At 34.3% G+C, this 25232-nt stretch overlaps 1 protein-coding gene across 1 annotated transcript in view; it reads left to right on the top strand.

The window, feature by feature from the left end:
• Positions 1-25232, top strand: part of LOC129219656 (uncharacterized) — a 68902-nt gene that overhangs the window by 9635 nt on the left and 34035 nt on the right. The window contains exons 7-11 of the mRNA XM_054853934.1: positions 2938-3088; positions 6151-6299; positions 6387-6564; positions 7862-8084; positions 9553-9764. Of these exons, the coding sequence (XP_054709909.1) occupies positions 2938-3088; positions 6151-6299; positions 6387-6564; positions 7862-8084; positions 9553-9764 (913 nt within the window). The remainder of the gene's footprint in view (positions 1-2937; positions 3089-6150; positions 6300-6386; positions 6565-7861; positions 8085-9552; positions 9765-25232) is intronic.

The raw sequence follows: 25232 nt of genomic DNA, 5'->3' as shown, positions 1-25232 counted from the left end.
AAATTTTCTTAAAATTGGAATAGAAAAAGTTCAAATTCGAAATTTTCGAAAAATCTTCGAGATGCACCCCCCTCTCATGCTACAAACTAATTTTGTGCCAAATTTCATGAAAATCGGCTGGACAGTCTAGGCGCTATGCGCGTCACAGAGATCCAGACAGAGAGAGATCCCGACAGACAGAGATCCAGACTTTCAGCTTTATTATTAGTAAAGAAGATTTAATTATCTATTTATTTATTTGTTTTTTTGTACTTTTTCCTTGTTTAGGCATTTTTTTTGTTTTTTAATCTTGATCATGGAAATTACCTATCAGAGAGCTATCAATCGTATAGAAAACTGGACTTTTCAGAACTTGAAAACTAATGCAGATTACATGTAATACTTTCTACAAAAGAATTTACATGCATATGTAAATATGCTCAAAATTCATTCCAGATTTCCATACAAAATGTACATAAAAGGTCCATAACCTTTTCTTTTTCAAGAAATAGTGAACCCTTTGAGAGAATGGGCGGTGAGCACCACTGTAGACACATGTTCCCTATGCTACTTCTGCTTTTTTTTTTCTCAAACCCACCATCAGTTTTGGAACGCTAAATATTTCTATGTTTCCTTCAATGTCATTTAATCCGAAAGTGATCGAGTGTGAAAACAATTTATTATTGCATGCAAAAAACTAACATTCCAGTTATCACATCCAGAGACGGCAGTTTCGTCCATCTTATAGACTCATCAGTCTGGAATAAGGAATAACCGAACTGGAGACAGATGTCATCTCATTGAAACTGAGACTACCAGAAAACTGGTAGATAAAGCAAACTTATCTCTTTGTTAATAAAACTTTATTGTGTAAATTATAATCTGCAGTTTAAAAAACGATACACGCTTCACTAATTTATAATTTCCCAATGAAGCTATTATTTTCATCAAATTGTACGAGAGTGTGTTCGGGCAAACCAATTAATATTTTAATGAAATTTAAGGGGTCTAAAACCCCTTAATCTGCAAAATTTATGACTTTCCGAAAAAATATATGTAATGCGTAATTTAATTCTAAACAATTTGATACTTTATTTGTTACCATACGCAAAAAACTTTTGAAGTTATCGTAAAACTGCGTAAACTTTCCCCGTAGAGATTTATGTTTACAGCAGCTGTTTAAGCCTCTTTTTCTTAGATGCCGGTTTCTCGTTTTGCCTGCGTGATATCTCAGAAAGTTTTTTTGTATTTCCGTAAAACTTTCACGCATGCTTGTCTAGTTTATTTTTATGATCTAAACCTAAATTTTAACTAAAAATGAAAGTTAATATTTAAAAAAAATATTTTCACCCAAAATTTTGATATTAACTTATAAAATGTCAAAAAAATAATAATGATTTTTAAAAAATTAATAAATTTAGGTTCAGATCATAAAAATAAACCAGACAAAACACGTTAAATGTTTTACGGAAATATATAAGAAAATTTCTGAGATATCACGCACGAAAAACGAGAAACCTGAGAAAAAGAGGCTTAAACAGCTGCTGTTAACATAAATCTCTATGGGGAAAGTTTATGTATTTTTTCGATAACTTGAAAAGTTTTTGCGTATGGTAATAAATAAGGTATCAAATTGTCCAGAATTAAATTAAGCATGACATATATTTTTTCCAGAAAGTCGAAAATGTTGAAGGTTAAGGGTCTTTAGATCCCTTAATAAAAAATAAATTATTCAAAGCTGAATTATCGATTTATTTGTTGCAGTGATTTTTTCGATCCAATGGACAAGATAGGTAATGATAGCTGTGGATGGGGTCATTATTGCGAAAATCACATTTCAAATTCAGACGTTCAAACGAAAAACACCCATAGAGTTCCTTCATTTCCTTCGAATTAAAAAAAAAGGCAGTAAAATCACAAGGAAAAAATTTAAAAGCCCTGCTAAGCCTAATTAGACAGAAATTTCAAATCGGAAAGTTATCGTTTGCGCGATTTCATTTTAAATTAGCGTTCAGAAGGTTGCCACTTTTTTTTCTTGGCTGCGACTAAATAAAATTTTGTTTTCGTTTAGAGGTACAAATTTCCTCTTTTGATTATTATTTGGCCATTTATCTTTTTTTTTTAGGACTTTAGTTGTATTTATGGAGGGTTGCGTTTAATTATTTCGGGAACTTTTGATATGCCGTTTTCTTTTTTTGAGAATGATTATTTTGACGGGAAATTTTGTAGTATATTTTTTTTTTCTCTCCAATTGAAGCCTGATTGTTGAACACGCGTCACTTGATACAACTTTTACTTTCCAGATATACCATGCAAAGCCGGGCAATGCAGCTAGTTATTTATAAAAACTTTAATTCTTATTTTTCGCTTTAGGTGGTTTGCATCGATTGTCTGAAATCACAATATTCTCAGAAGATTCGTCTGTTAATCTTCTTTACTAATAATAAAGCTGAAAGTCTCTTGGTCCTGATCTCTGTCTGTCAGGATCTCTGTGACGCGCATACGCCTAGACCGTTCGGCTGATTTTCATGAAATTTGGCACACAATTAGTTTATAGCAAGGTAGTGTGCACCTTGGAGCGATTTTTTGAAAATTCGATTTTGTTTTTTTTCTATTCCAATTTTAAGAACATTTTCCTGAGCAAATTATCATAAGATGGACGAGTAAATTATCAAGTTATCATAACGTGAAACCGTAACATGGGCAAGCCAATTGGCGAGAAATTCATCCTACATTATTTGTAAATATACAGGCGAACCAAAAGACCTTTTAATTTTCTACTACGGGCAAAGCTGTGCGGGTGCCAATTCAGTTAGAATTCCAGAAATATAATTTACAAATCTGGTAGCAAGATCGTACACCGCCTTGCGCTACTGACCCATCTTTTTTATTGCACTACTCTGTAATACAAGCTAGTCGTTACTTCTGCAAACTTCATGAATTTTTTTTATGTTTCAGATTCCAGTTATTGCTGATCTTCCAGTGGGAAAAAATATGCAAGATCATTGTGGCGTACCGCTGTTATTTCTTCTCAGCCCCTCTATTCCATCAGCGTTATTTAAAGTATTCTCCCCTCCAAATATCCTTCAGTATATCACCACGAGAACCGGTAAGGATAACGATTATGATGCAGTTTAATTTTTTAAACTTACATATTAATAAACTTATAATTATTGTGCGTTGAGATTATATCAAATGGAGTTATCGCACCGAAGTCTAATTTAATTAGTGCCCTTTTGAGTTGCAGAGTGTAATTGCAGTCCTTTGCAGAAAACAATACCTGTGGTTGAAATTATCTCTATTAATTTCGGTGTAACTTTGATATACACCCCCAAAAATTACGCGCCAAATCTGGCATTTCCTACGGACTTTTTAGGGTTGCTGTTTCTTATTTTGGTGTTGCCAATTTAGGTTTTTTCAGCTTTTAGGTTTTTGCTGTTGCCAAATTAAGTATTTTCTTGTATTTTCTACCATTTTTTGAGGTTTTTTTTAAAGTTTTGTGGCAGCAATTTTTGTGGCAACAAAGTTTTGTGTCAACAAAAACAAAAAAAGTCGCCAAATTTCCGATTTGGGGGGGGGGGGTATATCAAAGTAGCTCCTTAATTTCCTCCATGGTAATATAATACAATATCCTTGGCGAGCTACTTACATATGAAATATGAAATTGGAAACTAAGTTCTCTGGAAGCATAGATAATTTAGTAAACATGCAAAGCCATTATTGATAAATTTGTAATATGACTAATGAAGAGTCATTTATCTAATCGAAGTTCCATTAATTTACACGTTAGGTTTGCAGACAAAGTTTACAATTATAAATTGCTTAAACGAGTGCATGACGGCAAACAGCCGACTCGGCTGACGAAGAAAAATACGACGACTTAAAAGAGAGAGAGAGAGAGAAACTCGACGTTAAATTCCGGTTATCACACATTTGCCATTTCAACTGCGCTTGCGCGCGGACTTTCCTGATTTCAAAAATCTTGCTAAAATTAATTACAAGCATTTTAAATTTGTTAATAAATATGAGATGGCAACAGATAAAAATTAGAAATCACAAAGCTTTCTCTGATTTAGATTTTAGGCCTCGGTAAAGATTGAGTTTTGCGTCTTAATTATAAATGGATTCGAAGTCTGATTTTCTATCAAACAAAGGCCATTTTCAGGGCCAAATTTTTAACCTTCAAATTAAACGAAAATGTACAATACTAAACTGTTTACGCCTAACGTAAAATATCCGCAAAAGACATATCTATACTCATGTTCCAATCATTTTTGAAGTACACAACGTGTTTTACGTTTATGTTAAATAAATATTTTAAAACCAATAAATATTGAAGTGTCATTTTTCTATTTTCATTATAAAGATAATTAGTTATTCATATCCGTAGTTTCATATAATGTATCACGAAATCGATGTGAAAGTATTCTAATCGCATTCATTAATTTGTTGAGACTCTAGCTCAGCCTAAATATAAACAAGCAACACGAAATCTTAAAATAGAAAGCCCAAAAAGCTAAGTCTGCGCGCAAGCGCAGTTGAAATGGCAAATTTGTGATAACCGGGATTTAACGTCTAGTGAGAGAGAAGCATCTGAGCTACCGAAACAACATATATATAGTCAGCCAGAGTCATTTGCATGGATTTCAGGACATGCATTTGAGATGCGCATTTCCCGATGTTGCCGACGCATCAGCTTAAGTTTAACCATTTTGGATCGGATTTTTCATTGTTGCACTGCTTGGGTTACCACAGCTAAGTTTCGAATTTCGCCAAATTTGCAGAAAATAATATTTAATTTTATAAACAATTCACGTGCCGCTAATAATTGCTTACAGTGAACAATCACCAACGCGATAACTCGCCAGAAAAGACAACTACTCAAACTCGGCTCGTATATATAAGGGACCTTAAGGAAATACGTTACAATAAGTAAAATGAGCATTTGTGACTTTGCAAGATAAAAGAATTGGGATTTGATTAAAGCCAAGTATATCAAAATAAACGTAAATAATTGATAATATTATTTGGAGTTCCCAACAATAATTAACTTGCATATTTTGAACAACATATTTTCATTTGCTCATACACTATTAGAGTTCACTACTAAGATATCTTCCAAGTACGAGTGAGCTGTCTAGGCGGAAAATGAATCCCCCACTTTAGTTGTCATAAACTTCCTTGATAATTAATTTACTTAATTAATGCACGTTCTATTAGGGAGCGTGGTATGGTAAAAATGTTAAGAAATGAAACTTATAGCTCCACATGTCAGAATTTTGCACGATTGTTAGTAACAGCCGGGGAATAGCTTAATTATTTTGTGTAGATACTGCTGCGGAAATTAGGATATACATTGACGATGCAATTCTTCAGTCAACAGAATTGTAAAAAAGGCAAATGGTATGCAATAAAGAAAAACATTCTTTTTGCCAGTAAAGATCATTTACAATAACGCCGACTGTGAGGTAGCAGTTCCAAAGAAATTCCATTCGTTAAACAGCATGAAAAATGGCTGTGATTCGATGTTCGTCAAAGATCTGAAGAACATGATGATGAAATTTGAACAGACATTTTCTTTCGAAGTGAAATTCAGAAGGGGGAGGAAATCAATTGCTTCAATGTCATTTGAAGATGTTCTTTTTGTAATGCTATGCCTACATTTTTCATATGCCATACAGTTCCTTTTTGTTCAAGTACATTCAGTTTGAAATTTTTGTAACCTGTGGTTCTCGTTATACAGTATTTTGAAATTGGGACTTCGAATATAAACCCAGTATCAGTGTCGTAGTGAGAAAAGTTTCATCGGAGACCATCTGAAAATTTTCGAAACTAAAGGCTAAAATGTGTAATTTTAGGGCCAATTGGTTACACCACTGCCCTGTATAGGAATTCAAGAAAGGTCGTTTTCTTTCTTAATCAAATACTTCCTTCAGATTTTTTATTTGTTTTGTCCATTTTCAAAAGTTAACATTTGCTTTGTCTTAATTCTGTTTTTTACGTAATATTTATTTCAAATAAAACGATTTAAACGTTGTGGTACCTTGTTTTTCATTATAATTTATATTTCAAATAAAACGATTTAAACGTTGTGGTACCTTGTTTTTTACTACAATATATATTTCAAATAAAACGATTTAAACGTAGTGGTACATTCCTTGTTTTTTACAGGTCCTTTAACGTCGGCATCTCTTATACCGGCTATGAGTTTTCTGAATGGCAATCATAGTCATACAAAGCACTCTATCCCTGATTATGAACTTTACTTCGCAGAACTTCCAGTTGAAATCGCCGAGACAACATTCGGTCTCCGAGAAGAAGTAAATATTTAAATACAGCTCTAGCCCTTTTGTTGACCTGACTTCGTCGACATGAAAATGTTTCTAATATTTTCTTTTTCTTTTAAGATTTTTGAACAGTACTATGGACCTTACAGAGGAAGGGGTACATATAGCTGCATTTCACAAATTCTTCACCCCAGAAGCAGAGGAACTGTTACTCTCCAGTCTACAAATCCATCTGATCCACCATTAATTGATCCTAACTATTTTGAAGATCCCAAAGATATTCAGGATATTGTTGAAGGTAAGCTTCTCTAAAATTTCACTTTTATGTTTCCATTATACGCGCAGAATATAAATCGAAGGAATTTATTCATATTGAAACTAACTCTTTACTACGAAGTGAAATTAAAGGCGAATGCACATAGGTGAGAAACTGCAAGTTTGATTTGCCTGCGGTAAATTTGGGTAGTGAGAAGCAAATGGATCAAAGGGGACTTTTTTAAGTTTTAAGGAAAACGGATTTTAAATTCAGATCCTAAGTAGGCTTTCATTGATTTTTTTCTTCTTAATCATGCTGTACAGCAGAATCTACTTGGCCTACTATTACTATTTTTTTTGCACAAACGCAGAGGAGAGGTTCTATCATTTGCACAGGTTATCATGAAATTTTTAATTTTTCCTCTTTTCATCCCTTTGCTTATCGCTTATTTAATTCATTTCTTTCATTTTTTAAAGAAATATTTATATTGTAGATAGAAATTCTTGCGTGAATGAAGTTATTTTAAGATAAAAATTAGTAAAAGGAGATAGTATATTGTGTTTAAACAGTAGGTATGCCAATATTGGTTTGAATACTGGCTAATTTGGAAACTGTATCGTTTACGATTATTTTCTGGGTCATAATTTCCTCATATAGAGCGATTGATTTGTAATTGTATCAGAAGTTATCCCTTTTCAAATATTCATGTCAAGTTTTTAAACTATTTCAAGATACTGAAGATTTCCATAGTAATTTATGGCAAATTTTGGGTATATCGGGGGAGGGGGGTAGAATTCGTTTTGATTTCAAAAAATGTCATGCTAACTAAGTTTCTGCGATAATACTGGACTTTTAGTTTGTGCTCAAGCATATTCTTAATTTTATAAGTTGTGGAATTATTTTCTCAAACTAATACCACAGAATGTAGAATATCGTTGCTAATACTATGAGAAATGCCCGAAAAAAATATTTGCGTTTCTCTTTTGTTATTTTCATGATGTGTTTATATTTATGGTAACTTTTGGAGATTTTATGCTAACAGAACAGTTAACAAAAAAATTGGACTTTTTATTCGAAAACCAAAAATAATTTTTAGCCATATTTAACCTTAAAAGAAATTAAATATCAAACAAGTTATGAAATCTCTTACCGAAAAGATTAATAAAATTCTGCTCTTAACTAATTAATGTTAAGGTGGAAAAATTTACGTACTGTTGGGGATAACCTAACCTGGCAGCATTGTGAAGGCTACACAGATCCTAATCACAGCATTACGACGCTATCAGGTTAGGTGTGGGCCCCAACTATAGTTTTAATCATGTCATAATTTTCTGAATAGGAATGAAAAAATGCATGAGGATAGGTACAAGTGGTCCATTGCAGAAGGTTGGATCAACTCCACTGCCGAATATCTTTCCCGGTTGCGAAGACTCTGCTACCGACGAGGATTCATACTATTGGTGTATGGCGAGACAGTTTGTGGTGACTTTCAATCATCAAGTCGGGACAGCCAAGATGGGAGATCCCAGAGATCCTACAACCGTCGTAGATCCTCAACTGCGGTAAGCTGCTTACGGTACTTTCCATGTTCCCGTTGGATTTGGGTGTTTCTTTTTGATAAGTATATTTCTTTTGGAGAGTCCTATGTCTTTTGGATTTGGTGTTTCTTTTTGATTAGCATATTTCTTTTGGAGTGTCCTATGTCTTTTGGATTTGGTGTTTCTTTTTGATTAGCATATTTCTTTTGGAGTGTCCTGTGTCTTTTGGATTTAGGTGTTTCTTTTTGATTAGCATATTTCTTTTGGAGTGTCCTATGTCTTTTGGATTTGGTGTTTCTTTTTGATTAGCATATTTCTTTTGGAGTGTCCCGTGTCTTTTGGATTTAGGTGTTTCTTTTTGATAATTATATTTCTTTTGGAGTGTCCTGTGTCTTGGATTTGGATGTTTTTTATGAACATATTTCTTTTGGTTCCCTGTGTCTTTTAGATTTGGACGTTTCTTCTCAAATTGTTTATTTCTTTCGGATTTGCCTGCTTTATTTGGATTCCTGTGTTTCTTTTCGATTTGCTTACTTCTTTTAGATTTTTATCTTTTTTTAATTTTTATACTTCTTTCGGATTTGCGCGCTCCTTTTGGATTTGTATGTGTCTTTTGAATTTCGCTGTTTCTTTTTGATTTGCAAACTTTTTTTGGATATACATACTCCGTTTGGATTTTGATTTTCACGATCCTCTTCTTTTCCTTGAAATCCTTTTTCTGTTGTATAAACTCTCAAAGTTATCCGCGTAATGCTTCTATTCTACATACTCAACTCGTGTTTGTTTACATAAAACATGTCATTTTTTAAATGCAAAGTATTGGTTATCGAACATGAAACGGGTAACAGAAAACGTTTTCGTTTTGACATATGTCATTCTTCCGTTAAATTTCAAAAGTATCTAAAGTACGTTCTCGAGAAGGTCTTCAAAGAGAAATGTAGGCAATTACATTGACAGCTTGAATTGAACGCAATTTTGCTAAGAATTTGTACCTTTTTTCCAAAGGGGGCTTGAATATTGTTCTGCGATCTTTGAAATGTATGATGTGGAAAAGTTCGGAAAAAATAGCTTAAAAGGGGGGGAGGGGGAATTGAATTTAAATGTCAGTTTTTAGGAGCACAATATCCACTTTTGACCTATTTTTCTGCCAAACAAGGCCTCTAAAAGCAATAATTTAAGTTAAACTCTTCATATTTGCAAACAAACAAATAAACACACACACACATTTACTTTCCTTTATACACGGGTTATTTAAGAAGAACATTTTTTTCAAATCTTAGTTTTTAAAGAACTTTTATGCATTTCATTCGTTTTACAAGGAAATTGTTGGTTTAACTGGTTGAAAATACTTTTGATACTTTATAGAAAATTTCGAACAACGCAAAATTGTTTTGAACTGCTTAACAGTTACAGCTTGATTTTTAAAATGAATTATTGCTAATTAAGTTACTTCCTTTTCTTAAAAGGTCTAAGTAAATTTTACTTTTTGTAGGGTGAAACACATAAAGGGCCTGAGAGTGGTCGATGCTTCAATTATGCCTTTGGTACCATCAGGAAACACAAATTTACCAACCATAATGGTGGCCGAGAAGGCGTCTGATATCATTAAAAGTACCATAAAATGTGGAGAAGAGAATGCTCATGATGAATGGAGCCACGAATATCCTTCAAGTTCACCAATCCATAGCGAAGATTTGGACCACGGTGATCAATCGGATTTTTTTCCCGGAAATGGCAATCCGGGTCTTACTCAAATTGCTGATAAATGGAAAGATGCCTTTAATCCAGGGCATAAGCATCCAGTGACTGATCATACAAAAGTAGTTACACCTTGGAATAATGAGTTGTTAACTAGTACAAATGCCAATGGACTGCAACAATTAACCGCTATTGTTAACATCTTATCTCAACTGTCTGCAAACGGGCAATCGCCAAATTCAAGTTTGAATCAGGACTTGGCGTCAATACTTCAACAAACTTTACCATCTTTGAGTGGAAACTCCAACGGAAATCCAATGTCTAACGGGACCACAAATTCAATCCAAGATATTCTGCAATCAATTAGAAACGAAGATAATCAAAGCAGATTTGCAAATTTGAAATCGGCAAAAGGAGCAGGAAAATCTGGAATTAAAGAGCTGCTAAGTAGCAAATTAAGTTCTTTAAAAGGAAAACAAAATGGTGATCAAAACAACAATGAAAATGAAGGGAATATGCTTTCCAATAAATTAGCTGCCATTCTTCAAAAGAAAAATTTGAAAGCAATTAAAAATAAGTTTTCCAGTAATCAAGATGATTCTACCCTTCAAAACAATCAGGGAGGTAATCTGTTTGCAAACAAATTATCAAAGCTTCTTGGGCAGCAAAATGAAAATCAAGACGGTAATAACAATCAATCGAACCGGCCAAACTTTCTGCAAAACAAATTAAACAAAATGTCACAAAAGAAAAATAATTTATTTAATGCAGTTTCTGCAAATTATAACGACCCTTCAGGCATTAATGATAACGGCAGAGGAAAAATGAATTTTATGATATCAAAGCTAGCGCAACTGCTTGGAAAGAAAAATAAAGGTGTTGTGTCCAACAGCCAGAATACAGATTCAGGCTTAAATAATGAGCAGAATAGTAATACTAACTTCAATTCTATGTTAACTGAGCTATTGCAAACGCAAAACAACGAATTCTCCAGTATTTTTACTAGTGGTCAATTGGTTCAAGCGCCGGACAGTAATGACGATGAAATGCGTTCACTTTTGCAAAGGTTATCGGAACTTTTACAAGCCCAAAGTAATAGTTCTTTTAACAATGATGACTCTGTTAGCCAATCGAATACCGAATCCACAACTCCGGGAAGGAAGAAGAACAATAAGCTTAATTTTTTAAACAATAAATTCGCACAGTTAATGCAAAAGAAAAACAAATTCGGCGGGCAGGCTTCAGGAAATGATGACAGCCAATCAAACGTAAACACTCAAAATAACAAACAAAACAAATACAGAATGCTAATAAGCAAACTTACAAATATGCTAAGTAAAAAGAACAATGGGTTTTTGAGTGGAAGACATCCCGATAATGAAGATGTTTCATTTCATGGTTACGATGGTGACTCCGAAGCCGAAGATACTTGTCATTCATTAATGAATATTATGAGGTGCCAAATAAACGGACACTGTGACGGAGATAGAGAAGTTCCAATCATCATGTATTTCTATCTCTGCAACGATGGTGTGTAATTCGTCTATTATATGTAAAAAAATATTTGTTGCCTTATTATGTTTTGTAGCTTTGTAAATATGTAAAATACTACCATCAAGAATTGAATGTTTAAACTTGTCCAACTTATATCTGATAAGTCTACGAATCTTTCAAAAGTTTGTACATTTAACCAAAAATACATTTTCAGTTAATTGAATAAGTAAATAGGAAGTAGGCAATTTCAAAACAATAATTTATGCAACTTGCATTTATATCCTACTATTTTGCATCGCCTGACTTTGCACACTGTTAAAAATTTTCCCGAAAATTTAAGGTAAATGTTATTGGCATCCATGTTGCCAGTAACTGTACCGTAAAAATGAAATGTTACTATAAAATTTTACGGTTTCCTCGGTAGGCCACAGCAACCAATTGGTGCTGGGATCGCTTATTTCTCCGGTATAAATTACCGTAAAAAATCAGCGATGCTGTAAGTCCGCCATTTTACAGTAACAATTACCAGAAAATCTTCCTGAATTTTTAACAGTGTACGGTCAATCTCGAAAATAACAGTTACGTCAAGTGACGCGCGTTCAACAATCAGAGATAAATTAAAAAAAAAAAAAAACATGGCGTAATATATCACGGAGGAGTGATAACGACAGTTCTCATCGTCATTACTGAAATAAGCTTTTTATTCCTAAAAATCCCAGTTTAAATTTGAATCTTAGTCGCTAAAAAATCCTATTCGAATGTTCACTCAAATAAAATTCAAAATATCCGAATGAATAGGGAGAAATATAGATGAAAAGACTATTCGAATAATTCAACAGCCTCACAATAGCATCAACATACCCTTTGAATCATCATAGACTTAGGACAACTGCCTAACAAAATTCTCTGTAAAACATCGACATTAATGCCTAAAAATCCTTTAGTGAGTGAGGAATCTAGTCCTTAAAAATCCCAATCGGAATTAGGACAACAGCCCCTAACAATTCCCATTAGTCCCCCACACTCTCCATCAGAAAAAGAAACACATTCCTAGCATCTGTTTCTAAAAATCCCTGTTAGAATAAAATATTTACTGTTTTTCAATAACATCAAGAGTTTTTTAATTTCCGTCAAAATTAGAATAACACCTTCAAAACTTCCCCGTTGAGTAAGTGCTTTGAAAATCTTAATTAGAATAGCGACGTTAATACCTCAAAACTCACATCAGCATCAACAACTCTTAAATAACGTTAACGGCAAGTCTAAAAGCCCCCATTAGATTCAAGTAATACTGAAACATTACAAACGTCTACTATAGCATCTTTTACCGGCACTGCAAAAAAATTAATAATTTGCAAAGAAATAATCGGAAGGAAAGATTTTTACCCCCCCCCCCCGATCACAGGAAAACACTCAAAGCAAAAAAAAAAAGGAGCATTTGTTCACATTCAAGCAAAAAATGGCCACAAGTATTTCTTGATTTCTTCGCGCTAATTAAAATTGAGTACGATAAATATCCAATAAAAACAGATTCTTATTTTTACTTGCTTAAATATGCTTATATCTATTTTCTTGGTGATTGAAGTTTTGAAATCTAAAGAAAAAAAACTCCTGTAGCTTTCCAATGAAACTAAAACCGAGGAGATACGATAGTTATTTCAGGGAGAAGAATCCATTTTTGTGTCCTAAAATTAGAATTTGAACGGTTCCGTACTATCCTAGCGTTTCCCCCCCCCCCATACGACCTTTCCCAGGTGCAAAAGTACATCCTTGCCAAATCTGGCCGAGATCCGACTTAAAGTGTGGATATGAGTATTTAAATATCAAGATAAGTCTCGTTATAGAATGTGAAAACAACCAAAAATGACGAATTAGGGGTTGTTTCAATTATTCCTCGAACTTTGGGCGAAGCTCATCTTGTGCAACTTTTGAATAGCTTTATTAGGCGGCATAAATCGAACAAATATGATGTTTTTGCGGTGATTACTTATAAATTTGTTTTTTATTTTTAAATTAAAATAAAATGTATAGAATACATTTTTTTCTAAACGAAAGGAGCCCCATGTTCTATTCTGCCCTCTCTACAATGTGCGTACAAAATTTAGTGATGTTCGATTGAGTAGTTAAGGCTCGAAATGGTAAACAAAGTCACTTTCACATCGCATTTATTGTATTAGTAAGGACTTTCAAACATTCCATGAGATAATGTTGTGAGACCCCCAAACGCTTCGATCGCATCTGCGGCGGTCATCGTCACTGTATACGTGGTCTAAGCTTCCAGAGAGGTGACTTCCTAGCAACTGATGCAGATTTCGAAGTGTTGTCACTTTTTATGTGGGAAGAGCTCTCCCTTCATTTTGGGATAGGATTAGCTGGTGAACTTTTGTCCTTGTTTCTCGTTGGCTGAAACTTGAGCTCTTTTCAATCTGGTTGGGAATTGGCTGCTGGACGTCCGTCACTGTTTCTGGTTGGTTTAAAGTATCCCTCGGGATAATCCGTTTAAGTGCAGCATGCCAGAGTTTGTTTATCTCAATTCATTCTTCCTTTTTGTTGAAATTGTTGGCTGTTTGAAAATTTCGATCGCTTCTCTGTTTAATCTAGCCTAATAGTGGGAAACTTATTTTGGTTTCTTTGAATTAAATGTCATGGGTCCCATCACTAAAAGTGTGTTCTTCGACTGCTGATTTCGCAGTGTGGCCCAGACGGCAATTTACTTGGTGTTCTTTTATTCATGTATTTACGCTTCTTTTTGTTGTTCCAATGTAGGCCGATCCTCAGGAACAGGGAATCTAGTAAACTCCTGCAGCGGACAAAGGATCTCTCGCATCTTTCACTGATCGTAATAAGTCGGTGATTCGATGGGTAGGCTTTAAAACAGTCTTGATGTTGTGTTCGCGCAGAAGTCTTTCGATTCTGTCGGTGACGTCCTCAATGTAAGGGGCTGCAGATTTAACCGGTTCTTTTTCAGGTGGTTGTCTTTCAACTTAGGGGTGGAACGCTCTTTTAATTTCTTGCTTCGAAAATCCGTTGAATTGGAAGACATTTGTGAGGTTGGAAAGTTCCCTCTCAACAGCAGTTGGTTCACAGATTCTGTTGGCCCTGACGAAAAAAGTTTTCAGGACACCACTCTTCTGCTGAGGATGGAAATGCTTTATTCGTCAGGGCCAACAGAATCTGCCTGGAAGCTTCGACCACGTAAACACTGAAGATGACCGTCCGGGAAACAACACTCAGACCACAGCACAATCCAGAATCTCACAACATTATTAACACTGGCCGTGAAAGCCTTTATTCTTACATTCCACGAGATATGTTTTCAAATTATAGAAATATTAATGTATTTACAATTGTATTTTTGAAAATTCCTGGTACTTTTGATTTATCTGTTCTCGAGTGTAAAAAGTAATATGTTCCTGTTTTTCTTCATTTAAACTTTGTTTTTGTCAATAAATGCATTGTTTATGTTGTACTTGTCTTAAAATATATGCATTATATGAGTTACATTTGTTTTTTATTGGTTCAATTTTTCTTTATAATAGAAATATTTTATCTTAAAGCATGTGACAAAAAACCTTATAACCCCAATTTAACGATTGTCAAAGGACTGGAAAAAGTTATTGTTAAATCAAGGATATCCTTAAATCGAGGAGCATATAAATTCAATGCAGTTAAATCCGGACCAGTGAAAAGTATCATTAAATGGAAGAAATCCTTAAATCGGGTATCGTTAAATCGAAGTTATACAATACTTAACTTCCAGTTTTATTAATGCTTTTCTTTAAATTCTAAAATGCACAAAGATGTTTCGCTTTATTTGAATTCACTAATAACGAGAGAAAAAAAACGGATCTACCTTTCTGAATTACGATTTGAAGCTTATATCTTTTCTAGACGCAGTATTAAAAGGCGATTCTGGAAAAAAATGTCCCGCGCTTAAAGCAAAGTTTTTTATTTTGTTCAAGTAACTATTAATTAAATATAGGATTAACTGATTAAGCTTTGATAGTATATTTTAAAGCATGTATTAGTTCCCAACAGCATTAATTTTTTAAGGCTTTGGTCAGGTGGAAAAAAATAAATAACTTAGCGTTACGAACGGGACATTTTTTCGAGAATCGTCCAAAACGATAATTTGACATTACTGTTACTTTTCTGTATGCTGTAGGCAGTGTAATAATACATTTAGTTAAATATTTTCGTGCTTTGCGTCACACGGCGAGAAAATATATACACCTGTTATTTAATGTAATATTTCACATTCAGACAAAAGCTTAAGTACTATCATTAAGGTTTTGAAAAACCATCTCCAATAAGATAGGTGTGATGGTCAGGTAAAAGCATAACTATATATAGTTGCGTTGTAAACAACTTTTTCATATCAAACAAGAAGTTTTCCGAAAAATGAAATTGCCTGTTTTCCCTTCTACCACTTTCTTTTTTTGACATTTTAGATATGTCAGCTCCCCTTCCCCTTCAAGTTTTCTCTTTTAGCGGTATCATTTTCAAGTATACCTTTGTAACAGTTTATCTTGCTTTCATATTAAAGCAAAATAAAGCTCTTTTAATTACTAAGAAAACTGTTATCATATGAGTCAGTGAGAAGCAAAGGGATGTAAGTGAATTGTTTCAAGAAAAACGTGTATAAAAGATAAGGTCCCAGGTAGGCTTTCATTGATTTTTTTTCTAAATCATGCTCTATAGCAGCATCTACCAGGGCTACTAGTACCATCTTTTGCCCCAAGACAGAGGAGAGGTTCACCTACCATGTGAACTGGTTATCTCCAAATTTTTAATTTTGCCACTTACATCCCTTTGCTTCTCACTGCCTCATATATTCCACAAACAATATGAAATTCATCTTCTCAGGTCATAGGCATTATATTTTAGTAATTTCTAACTATCAATATTTTTAATAAGAGAAGTTAAAAACTAAACACAGTTTTTCAGCATGTAGAACTGAGTAAAAGGTAGTTTTAAAATGTAAAACCGGGTCTTGACGAAAATTTCTCTTAGCTGAAACTTCTCAACTTTGTAAATGGAGTATATAAAAATATAAACAACGATGTCATAAATAGATTTCAATAAAAATATGTAACGCTTGCAATTGTTTTATTCCGTAGAAAAGAAATTGTTTTAGTCAAGCTTAGCAAAAAATCCTGATGCTAAAACTAGGCACGGAAAAAAATCCACATTTTAAGAACCATTTGCATTAAAAAAATATTCCAAACGCAATCGTTTTTGTAAAAAAAGATCTGCTGAATCGCATTTTCTCCACAAAATAATTTTTTACCTCCGTCAATGGGAAGACTAGGGAAAATTACGTTGATTTTGTTCGCTGATGATTATGTCAACAACAATAATATTAATAATAACAATAATAAGTATTAATAAAACTAATAATAACAATAAGAATAGTGAAACAAATAATAGAACTTTCGAATGAAAACTATTTCAATAAACATTTATACTTACAGTAAAATCGTTTCAGTTTTTCATGGCATGAAAAGAGCTATGAATGCCATTTCCATTGAAGAGTCTACTTTTTATGCTAAAATTTAATTAACATTAATCTTTAATGCTTAGACCTCTATCAGGACTATGCAACTCAGGACTTGGCTCTTTATTTTTATATTCTTCGCAAAGTGTCAAACTAAACCTTTTTTTTTTGTGATTTTTGAGGTGGAAATACATGTTTTAATTTTTTTTTCTGCGTATTTTTTGACCACCTAAACCGTTTGAAGCTCTTCCAAAAACTTTCCCGAGTAAAGGATTCAAATTTATTATGGCGATTTACTTACAGTATAAGAACTATTTTTTCTTTTAAACCTAAGTGTAATACTATAACAGCAAATCCATTGACGTGGTTCATTTGATTCAATTTAAAACCATGGAGTTTAATGTAGAACTTCAATTAATAAAATTTGGAAATAAAAAACCGGGAAAAGCATGTTTACTGAGCCTAAATTAAGAGCAATCTATATCCTCAAACAAAAAAATCTTTTTGAAATAAACAAATCCAATCTAAAATAATGAATATGTCCAAAGACAAATGAATTAAAAAATATTTTCATTTATAAACTTTAATTAATACTAACACATATTAAAATAAAGAAAACAAAGTAAATTAAAACGACATGCTGAAACCCAGCTTAAACTGCAGTTATGAAAATTAAAATAGTCTTTTAGCATCACCATAAACATTTAATTTCCTATAAGAATTGCAAGAAACATACATTGCAACATCAAGTGAGATAAAATTTTAAATAAATGACGCATTTCTAAAATGAACTATCAACCTGTAATTAAGTGTTCCTTTTGAAAACTCATTATATGATAAACTAGCTGCGTTGCCCGGCTTTGCCCGGTCTATTTTGAAAACGAAAATTGTGTCAAGTGACGTATATTCAACAATCAGGCATAAATAAAAGCAAAAAATCATCATGCAAAATTTCCCCTCCAAACAATGACGACAGATATTAAAATACTTTTAAGAAATTAAAATAAAATGAGAAAGATGGATTTAAAAAGTGTAACCATAGAAACACAAAATAAAATAAGTTTTAGAATTGAAAATGAGAAAGATGCAAATATAGGATTCAAAAAGCGTTACCGTGGAAACGCAAAATAAAATGGTTAAAAACTTGAATAGAGAACAGATTTTTAAACTTCATTTCATTCGCTTGTAACTTTTTTTTTAATGGAGATAGAGGGTTAAACTTCCGACCATAGGTCGAGTTAGATCTGGAGTAAAACAGGTAGCTCTTTTCAATGGTGTCAAAAAGAAAACTGTAGGACAATTCCTTCACTTTTTATTGATAAATTTAATGAAGAAAGTAGTGCCTAAATTTCAGCTAAGCCTAAACAAATTCGAGCTAAAAACGTAAATAACTCCCGCCCCAATTAAGTTAGAGCGTTGGAACAAATTGCGTAGAACGCGGAAAATTCTTCCCTTTCCAACGATATATACTATTACTAATTGCGAGTAATTTTTTACCCCCATATTCGGGAATTTATGTGAAAATTGGGCATAAATTGGAATAAAAAAAGAACTATTCATCGAATTGTTTTCGAACTGGTCTGCAAACCTTCTCAGGACTTAAAGGAACAAATTGTAAAAATTTCAGCGAAATCGGCCGGGTAGTTCTCGAGTTTTGCGAGTTCAAACAAACAGACGCTTTTTGGACACTTCATTTTATACTATGTAGAGATAAGGTTAGTATTTGTAAGCAAGCTAACTCATTGATTAGGCCGGGGCGATAGCCATGCATTTAGAAATATAGGTTTAAAAGCGTTCATATGCGGATTTTCTAAAATTTCTTTTTTCTGATCACTAAAATGTTATAAGTGGTTTTAAACTTCAACGTTTGACTGGTACTCTTGGCTTCCTAAAGAGTTTCTCCACCTCCAGCTCAGTCACTTCCTATTGCGGGCTGATGAGTGCTAATAAGCACGAAACTGCAGTCCTCGGATTGGAATGACTGAGCAGGCGGTGTATTGCATGTATTTCTGCCTTAGCCATGCTATAGGGCTGCTAACTTACTGAAAATAATCTAATAGTTAGTTTTAAAAGCACAATTTAATTGCTGAAACTTCTCACTAATACATTCATCATTCATAGCAGCTGAGTTCTTTCTTAATTTAACTACTTTGCTTGTGAAGTAATGAACTTCATTTTGATCATTGTATAACAGGAAAATATTATTTTTCAAAAATATTTCTGTTCTTGAAATACTTTAAAATTTTCAGAAATAGTTTTTCATTACGGAATGGGGTCGTTTCCGAAATTTTAAAAATATTTTTTTCTGAAAGAACATGTTTAAAAACATAAGATCTGGCCACTTTTTAACTAATTTGAGTAAGTTTTTTTTAATACTTTAATCGGTGCGCTTTCATTGTTTACGCTTCTGCCGATAACATCACAAATGGTGAAACGCCATTCACTATTGCCATTCACAGAGCACGATACTAAATTCGCTTCTTTACTCACATATGATGTGCCAACGACATGGATTTATTCGGCCATACGGACATTGGCAACGATATGGTTGATTGTTGATTCAGGCAGAATTTGCAGTTGTGTTCGGCAAACTTATCGTTCTGCGAAATTTGGAGTTCTATTCGGTAAAATCATGATCATTCGGCGAAATTTTGAGCAATTCAACAAAATTTATAGTTCTATTCGGCAAAATTTAGAGTTTTATTCAGCAAAAGACCAGGGGGCGGCATATGTCCCCATCACCTGGGACGGTGAAAACTACTAGAGTGTCACTTCCGCCCCAACCTGCAACTCGTAGCTCCGACTTCATAATTAGCGTCGTCGTCTAATAAATGCTAAATGCCAAAAGAGAGATTGTGTGCCAAAACGCGACAACGTCCCAGCCGAACTAGTCATCTGACCTCTGACCTGGGAACATTGTTTTTCAAGCTTATCTCACTGAGACATTTGCCTTTACTCCCTGCATTAGTATTTCAGCTTTAAGACTGGAACACATAAGACTATCGCTAGTCAACTTGGAGTGAACTTATTCGTTACTACAGTGGACTCGCGCCACAAAGCGGTTCAACTTCTGTGAAATGGCTTCAATACAAATTTTTCACGAGTTACGAATTTTAGAGCAAACTGAAATTCTTCGCCCACAACAAGGAAATTTTCGAAAGAAATCGCGGGGCGCTAGTATCGGCTTCTTTATTTGGTTACAGAATACAGTAGACTTGCGCTACAACTCAATTTGATACACGTGAAATGAATATAACACTAGGTTTTCGCGAGTAACGTACCTCAGAGATAAAGCGAACTTATCACCCACAACACGAGATTTTTCGAATGAGAAGCGCAGGACGTAGGTACCTGCTTCGTTACTGGCGACTACATATTGTCTCCGTAATTCGACTTTCACCTCTTTAGCATATCATTGAAATCCGAAGTTTCCTCACTGTACCAGTCAAACCTTGCTTTGTTAGTGTGTACGAATAAACAATCAGTTTTTTCTTGTTGTTTAATTTAATTGCAAAATTTTAACAAAATGGCACCTTTGTGCACTTCTTCATCTTCAGCAGTTGCTTGAAATTAAATTACCATTCACTGCAATTTAAGTATAGAGAGCGCTGCATGTGATTTAAACAGACAGCGAGAGCGCAAGCGCCATATTACATTCGGAGATGTATCTTCGGTGATGAAAATTGCCTCTTGAGAGAGCAGCTAAAATAAAAAGCAAATGTATACAGTCCATGAGTTTGAGTTTTAATTTACTGCTAAATGTCCGACCAGAACGGTAGTGACGATGGAAACACACAGAGAAAGTTTCTTACAATAGGGACGTTGCAACATATTAAATATTCCTATTTTGACTATGGGATATTGTTAATTGATCCTAAAAACTCAAATTTACCATCGCCGAATTTTAAAACACCAGGATTGATTTTTAAAGAATTTTTAAAAATCCACGCGCAAAAGTGCGCTCTTCTGAAACGTCACGAGCTTACGTCACATGGCTCTAGGGGGTAGCCTTCTGTGGAAGATCCCGTTTTCGCTACGGACATTTTGAACGCGCCGATATTTTTATTTTTAAGAAATTTAATAACCCTTTCAACACACTATGGAGGCCGAATTCGTTAAAACACAGTCTCATAATCTTCATCATGTAACATCAATGATGGTGTTCGAATATTTCCAAGAGGATGAAGGATTTAAATGTTCCAGAAACGCGATGCCAAGTGCGTCTTGAACAAAGCGTACTGCACTTTCGTCGGCTTCTTGTCCGCTGAAGAGCGACGGAAGAGCAGATGACGTCACTTCCTGAGCCATTTGACGTCACATTCGCTTGAACGTTAAAAATTATTTTAAAAAAAAACTACTTATCGTATCGCAAAATTTTTTTCACCGATGATGTTCATACATGTTATTCTATCATATAAAAAAAAAACTGAAAAAACGAAAACTTCCCTATTAAAGAAACTTTCTCTTAAAACAAGAAAGATTTTGTGCATCGTAACACAGTATTTTATACTGAATAGGACAGCTTTTACAAAATAAAATACATCATAAATTTAGTTCTTAATACAAAGTGGTAGTTTGTAGTTTAGGAATGGTTTCAGACACTTTGAGGGATGTTGACAAGTTTTGAATAGTGTATGTTCATCAAAAAGTCGTGTAATTGCCCTGTCCTACCACGCAAAAAACGCATCCTCGCGTTAAGTCGCATTGTTGGTAAGACCTCATTTGGAATATACTGTTCAGTTTTGATCTTCTTAAGAAAGATATTAATGTATTGGAAAGAGTTCTAAGGCAGACTACAAGGCTAATAAATGGACTTTCGCATTTAGACTACGATTCCAGGCTTAGAATGCTAAAAATGTAGTCTTGAGCAAAGAGACCCAGGGGACATGATTCAGTTGTTTAAATTTATTAAAATGAAAGATGTTACGGGGCTCAAGTTTAGCCCTGAAAACAGGACAAGGGGTTATTGTTTTAAGCTATTTAAATCTCAGGCAAACATGGATATTAGACAAAATTATTATTTTAGCAGGGTAGTGGAACCTTGGAACAGCTTACCGGAAGAGGTGGTAATGAGCAAGGGAATAGACAGTTTTAAGAGGGTCATTGATCTTCACTGGGGATTGTAAATTGACTAGGACCAGCCTAGCTGGGCCCAGAGCCTGTTGCTGGTCGTCACTTTTGTATTTGAATTTCAATCACAGCCATGCTTTCTCCCTCCGGTTAGAGCAGGAGTGCCCTGAACTTAAGTTTTTAGGAGGGGAAATTTAGTTTATCGAAAAAAACTCAAACAAATTTTGCCGAATGATAAAACACCGGCATGGACACATATTGACATGCCAACGTCCAATGAAGAGAGACGTAGGATATAAATTTTGAAGGAAGAACAAGAAATATTTTAATATTGTCATCAAATTTGCATAATCGTCGGATAAAATTCGCTAATAAAGGCTATTTTTAGTAGGTCATCATAACTTCCCGTGACCTCATATCGGGGCGCTCCTACGCGTTTGAACAAGTCAATGTAACAAAGGTAGATATCACGCTATAATATATAAGGACTTTAAGAAGCTTTCAAAACAAAAAGGTTCCTTCTTTAAAAATTGTAATTTATACCAAATAAGGAAATAACCAACTTAAAATTCTTATTCATTTTCCTCATCACTCAATTCATCGAGACCGGAAAGTGTTCAGTCGGGTAGATTTGATGTTTATCGGATAAGTTTGTTTACTCAAAGGTTTTATTACTATTATTTTCAATTACCATCTACAAGTTTTATGAATATCTTAACAATAGTTTTCACTTGATTGATGGTTTGAAAAACAGCAAGTTTATTTTTATGAAATGATCAGCCGCAAACAAACAAGTAGTATACCATTTCCTATAGGACGGAAGTACGTTTTTTATCTATCTCAAAAGTTTTTGAAAAATCAACACCTGTATATTTAGTAAATCTTTGTTAAAAAAAATTTTGGTAAACAAAAGCTTTCGTTTAACTTTCAGTAGAATGATCGATATATTTTCCTCAACTGTCATACCAAAATCAGTGATTAATATACGTTATAAGGAATTAGTGTTATGTTGTGGGATTTGTTTCATCATTGAGAGTTGGTGTTTTCGTTTTGCTTTTCCTAAAACTAGATGACGCGTAACGAAGAACTTAAACAGCAGTTGATTTACTTTTACTTTCAGTTCAAGGTATTAACTCAACGTAGCGGTAAGTGCCAAACGTTCTATTTACCTCTTTTAAGCTATCGAAATAACTTTCTATTTTAAAAATTTTGGCTGTCTTTTATATTTGCATTTTTACAAATAAAATACCCATTAATTCAATAACCGTTAAAAGCTTTAAACGTTAAAATCAAACACCAAGAAAATCTGACAATCTCTATACGCTAGTTAATGACAACTGAGCAAAACTCATATATGAAATGTCTATGAACTACTTATACTTTGAGCTAACAACGTTTTTCATAAGTTGTAGCATTTATCAATAGATTTGTACCTTCGTCATTCGTTTTACACGTTCGCTGTCAATCACGCTATATTGCGCGAAAACAAAACACATCTTCTTCAATAGGTATGACACATGAGATGTGTTTGAGGCCTCCGTGCCCTATTTTAGAGCGCTTCGTCTTCGAAGCCGGAGGTTGCAGGTTCGATTCCAGCCGGTGCTTTTGGTGTTATTTACTTCTATTTTGTTCTAAATGCTGCCTGTGTGTGTTTGGATCCTCTATGTATGTGAAGCTGTGCAGCTTTTGTATAAATAAAATAAGTGTCTTTGGAGATTGGCATGAGGGGGGGGGATAGTTTATAGGCAGCGAAAGTATTAAAAATGCTTGATATTAATACTTATATTTTATACAATGAGTTAATTGAGTTCAAACAAAAGCTAAAGCGTCGAATCTTTAGACTGGAGAAACATAACACATTAATTTAATTTTTTTTTTGAAAACGCTTCTTTACTTCCATTTTCAATGTAAAGGGAATATTGTAATCACAAAAAAATATTTCACTCAAATTTCAGCAAAATTTTTCATTTACTTACTTTGAATGAATGTTCAGTGGTTTTTCAGTCGCCTGCTCGCGCTCACACACATGAACTTACGAAAAATAACGAAACGGATAGCCGAAATATCCTTTTTAACGATCCCCGAAACAAGAATTCTCTCGTAAAGTCCGTATGTAAAAAGGGAAATATGTACATGAGTACGTATGAACGTGCAGTAGGCAGCTCTAAGCACGTACGAAAAGTACTGCCCCGATGCGCTTCTAAAATGCGAATCTGTCGGCGCCGCTGTATACTTATACCAGGTCCCCACAAACTCCTATTGCAAAAGGTCCCATACCTGTGTACCTATCTCGCATATGCTACAGTCGGTATGCCAAGGAAGATAGAAATTTCGTATGATGTATCTGTGTGGTGTTGAGTCCATGTCAGACTTTTTACCGCTACTATATTTAAGGGTGCCCCATCGAAGAGCAATGGCGCCCCCCCCCCCCTACCGATGCCACGAAAACTCTCCAAGAAAAATACCCCGCTACCCTAAAAGCTTCAATGGCGCATTCTTTGCCGTTAGACACCCCTACCTGTATACAGAATCTTGATCTGCAACCCACGGTTGGTCGCTTGTCGGGCTTTCAACCCGCTGTATTGATTTCAATGACTCGTCTGGTGATTTAGTTCAATCCTTTCTTTTCCGTATGTGCTGCCGTTTCGATAACCACTGGTGTATCAAATGGAACATATTGCACATACTGCATTTCAAATACCGACTTACAGGAGTATCTTAAAAACTTTGGACTGTTGGATTTTTATTCATTACATGTTTAATGAGATCAGTATCCAGCAATTCAATCTCATGCTCTATTCTTAATATTCTTCGGTAGCACTTACATCTGACTCATATCATGTGTCGCCATTCCCCATAATCATATGACATAGATGCTGTCAACTTCCAGCATTTTGAAAATACTCCGACCGAGCGAAATTTGAACTCACACTTTTCGTCGTATGTGATCCATATGCTAACCACCAGGCCACTCTGTCGACTTTCTCGGCAAACTTGTCGGGTTTTTACTTCCTTTTACAAAAAAGGAAGTATTGTATTCGCGAAAAAATTTTCACTCAAAAATCGGCCTTAATTTCTATTTTGCTCACCACCGAATGAAGGTTGGGTTTTTTGTCCGACTCGACCACACGAAATATCCATTTTGACAAACCCCGATTTAATTACAACGAGTTTTCTCGTGACGTCTGTATGTACGTATGTATGTATGTACGTATGTATGTATATGCGTATGTGTGTATGTATCTCGTATAACTGAAAAACGGTATGTCCTAGAAAGTTTAAATTTAGTACGTGGACTCCTAGTGGGGTCTAGTTGTGCACCTTTCCTTTTGGTTGCATTCGGATGTTCCTAAGGGGGTCTTTTGCCCTTTTTGGAGGGAAATCATTGTTAATTTCGATGTAAACTCAAGTTG

This window comes from Uloborus diversus, chromosome 1 (assembly GCF_026930045.1).
Source record: "Uloborus diversus isolate 005 chromosome 1, Udiv.v.3.1, whole genome shotgun sequence".
Taxonomy (NCBI): domain Eukaryota; kingdom Metazoa; phylum Arthropoda; class Arachnida; order Araneae; family Uloboridae; genus Uloborus; species Uloborus diversus.
Note: the sequence above shows the minus strand (reverse complement) of the source record. Positions and strands in the feature narration are given on the sequence as shown.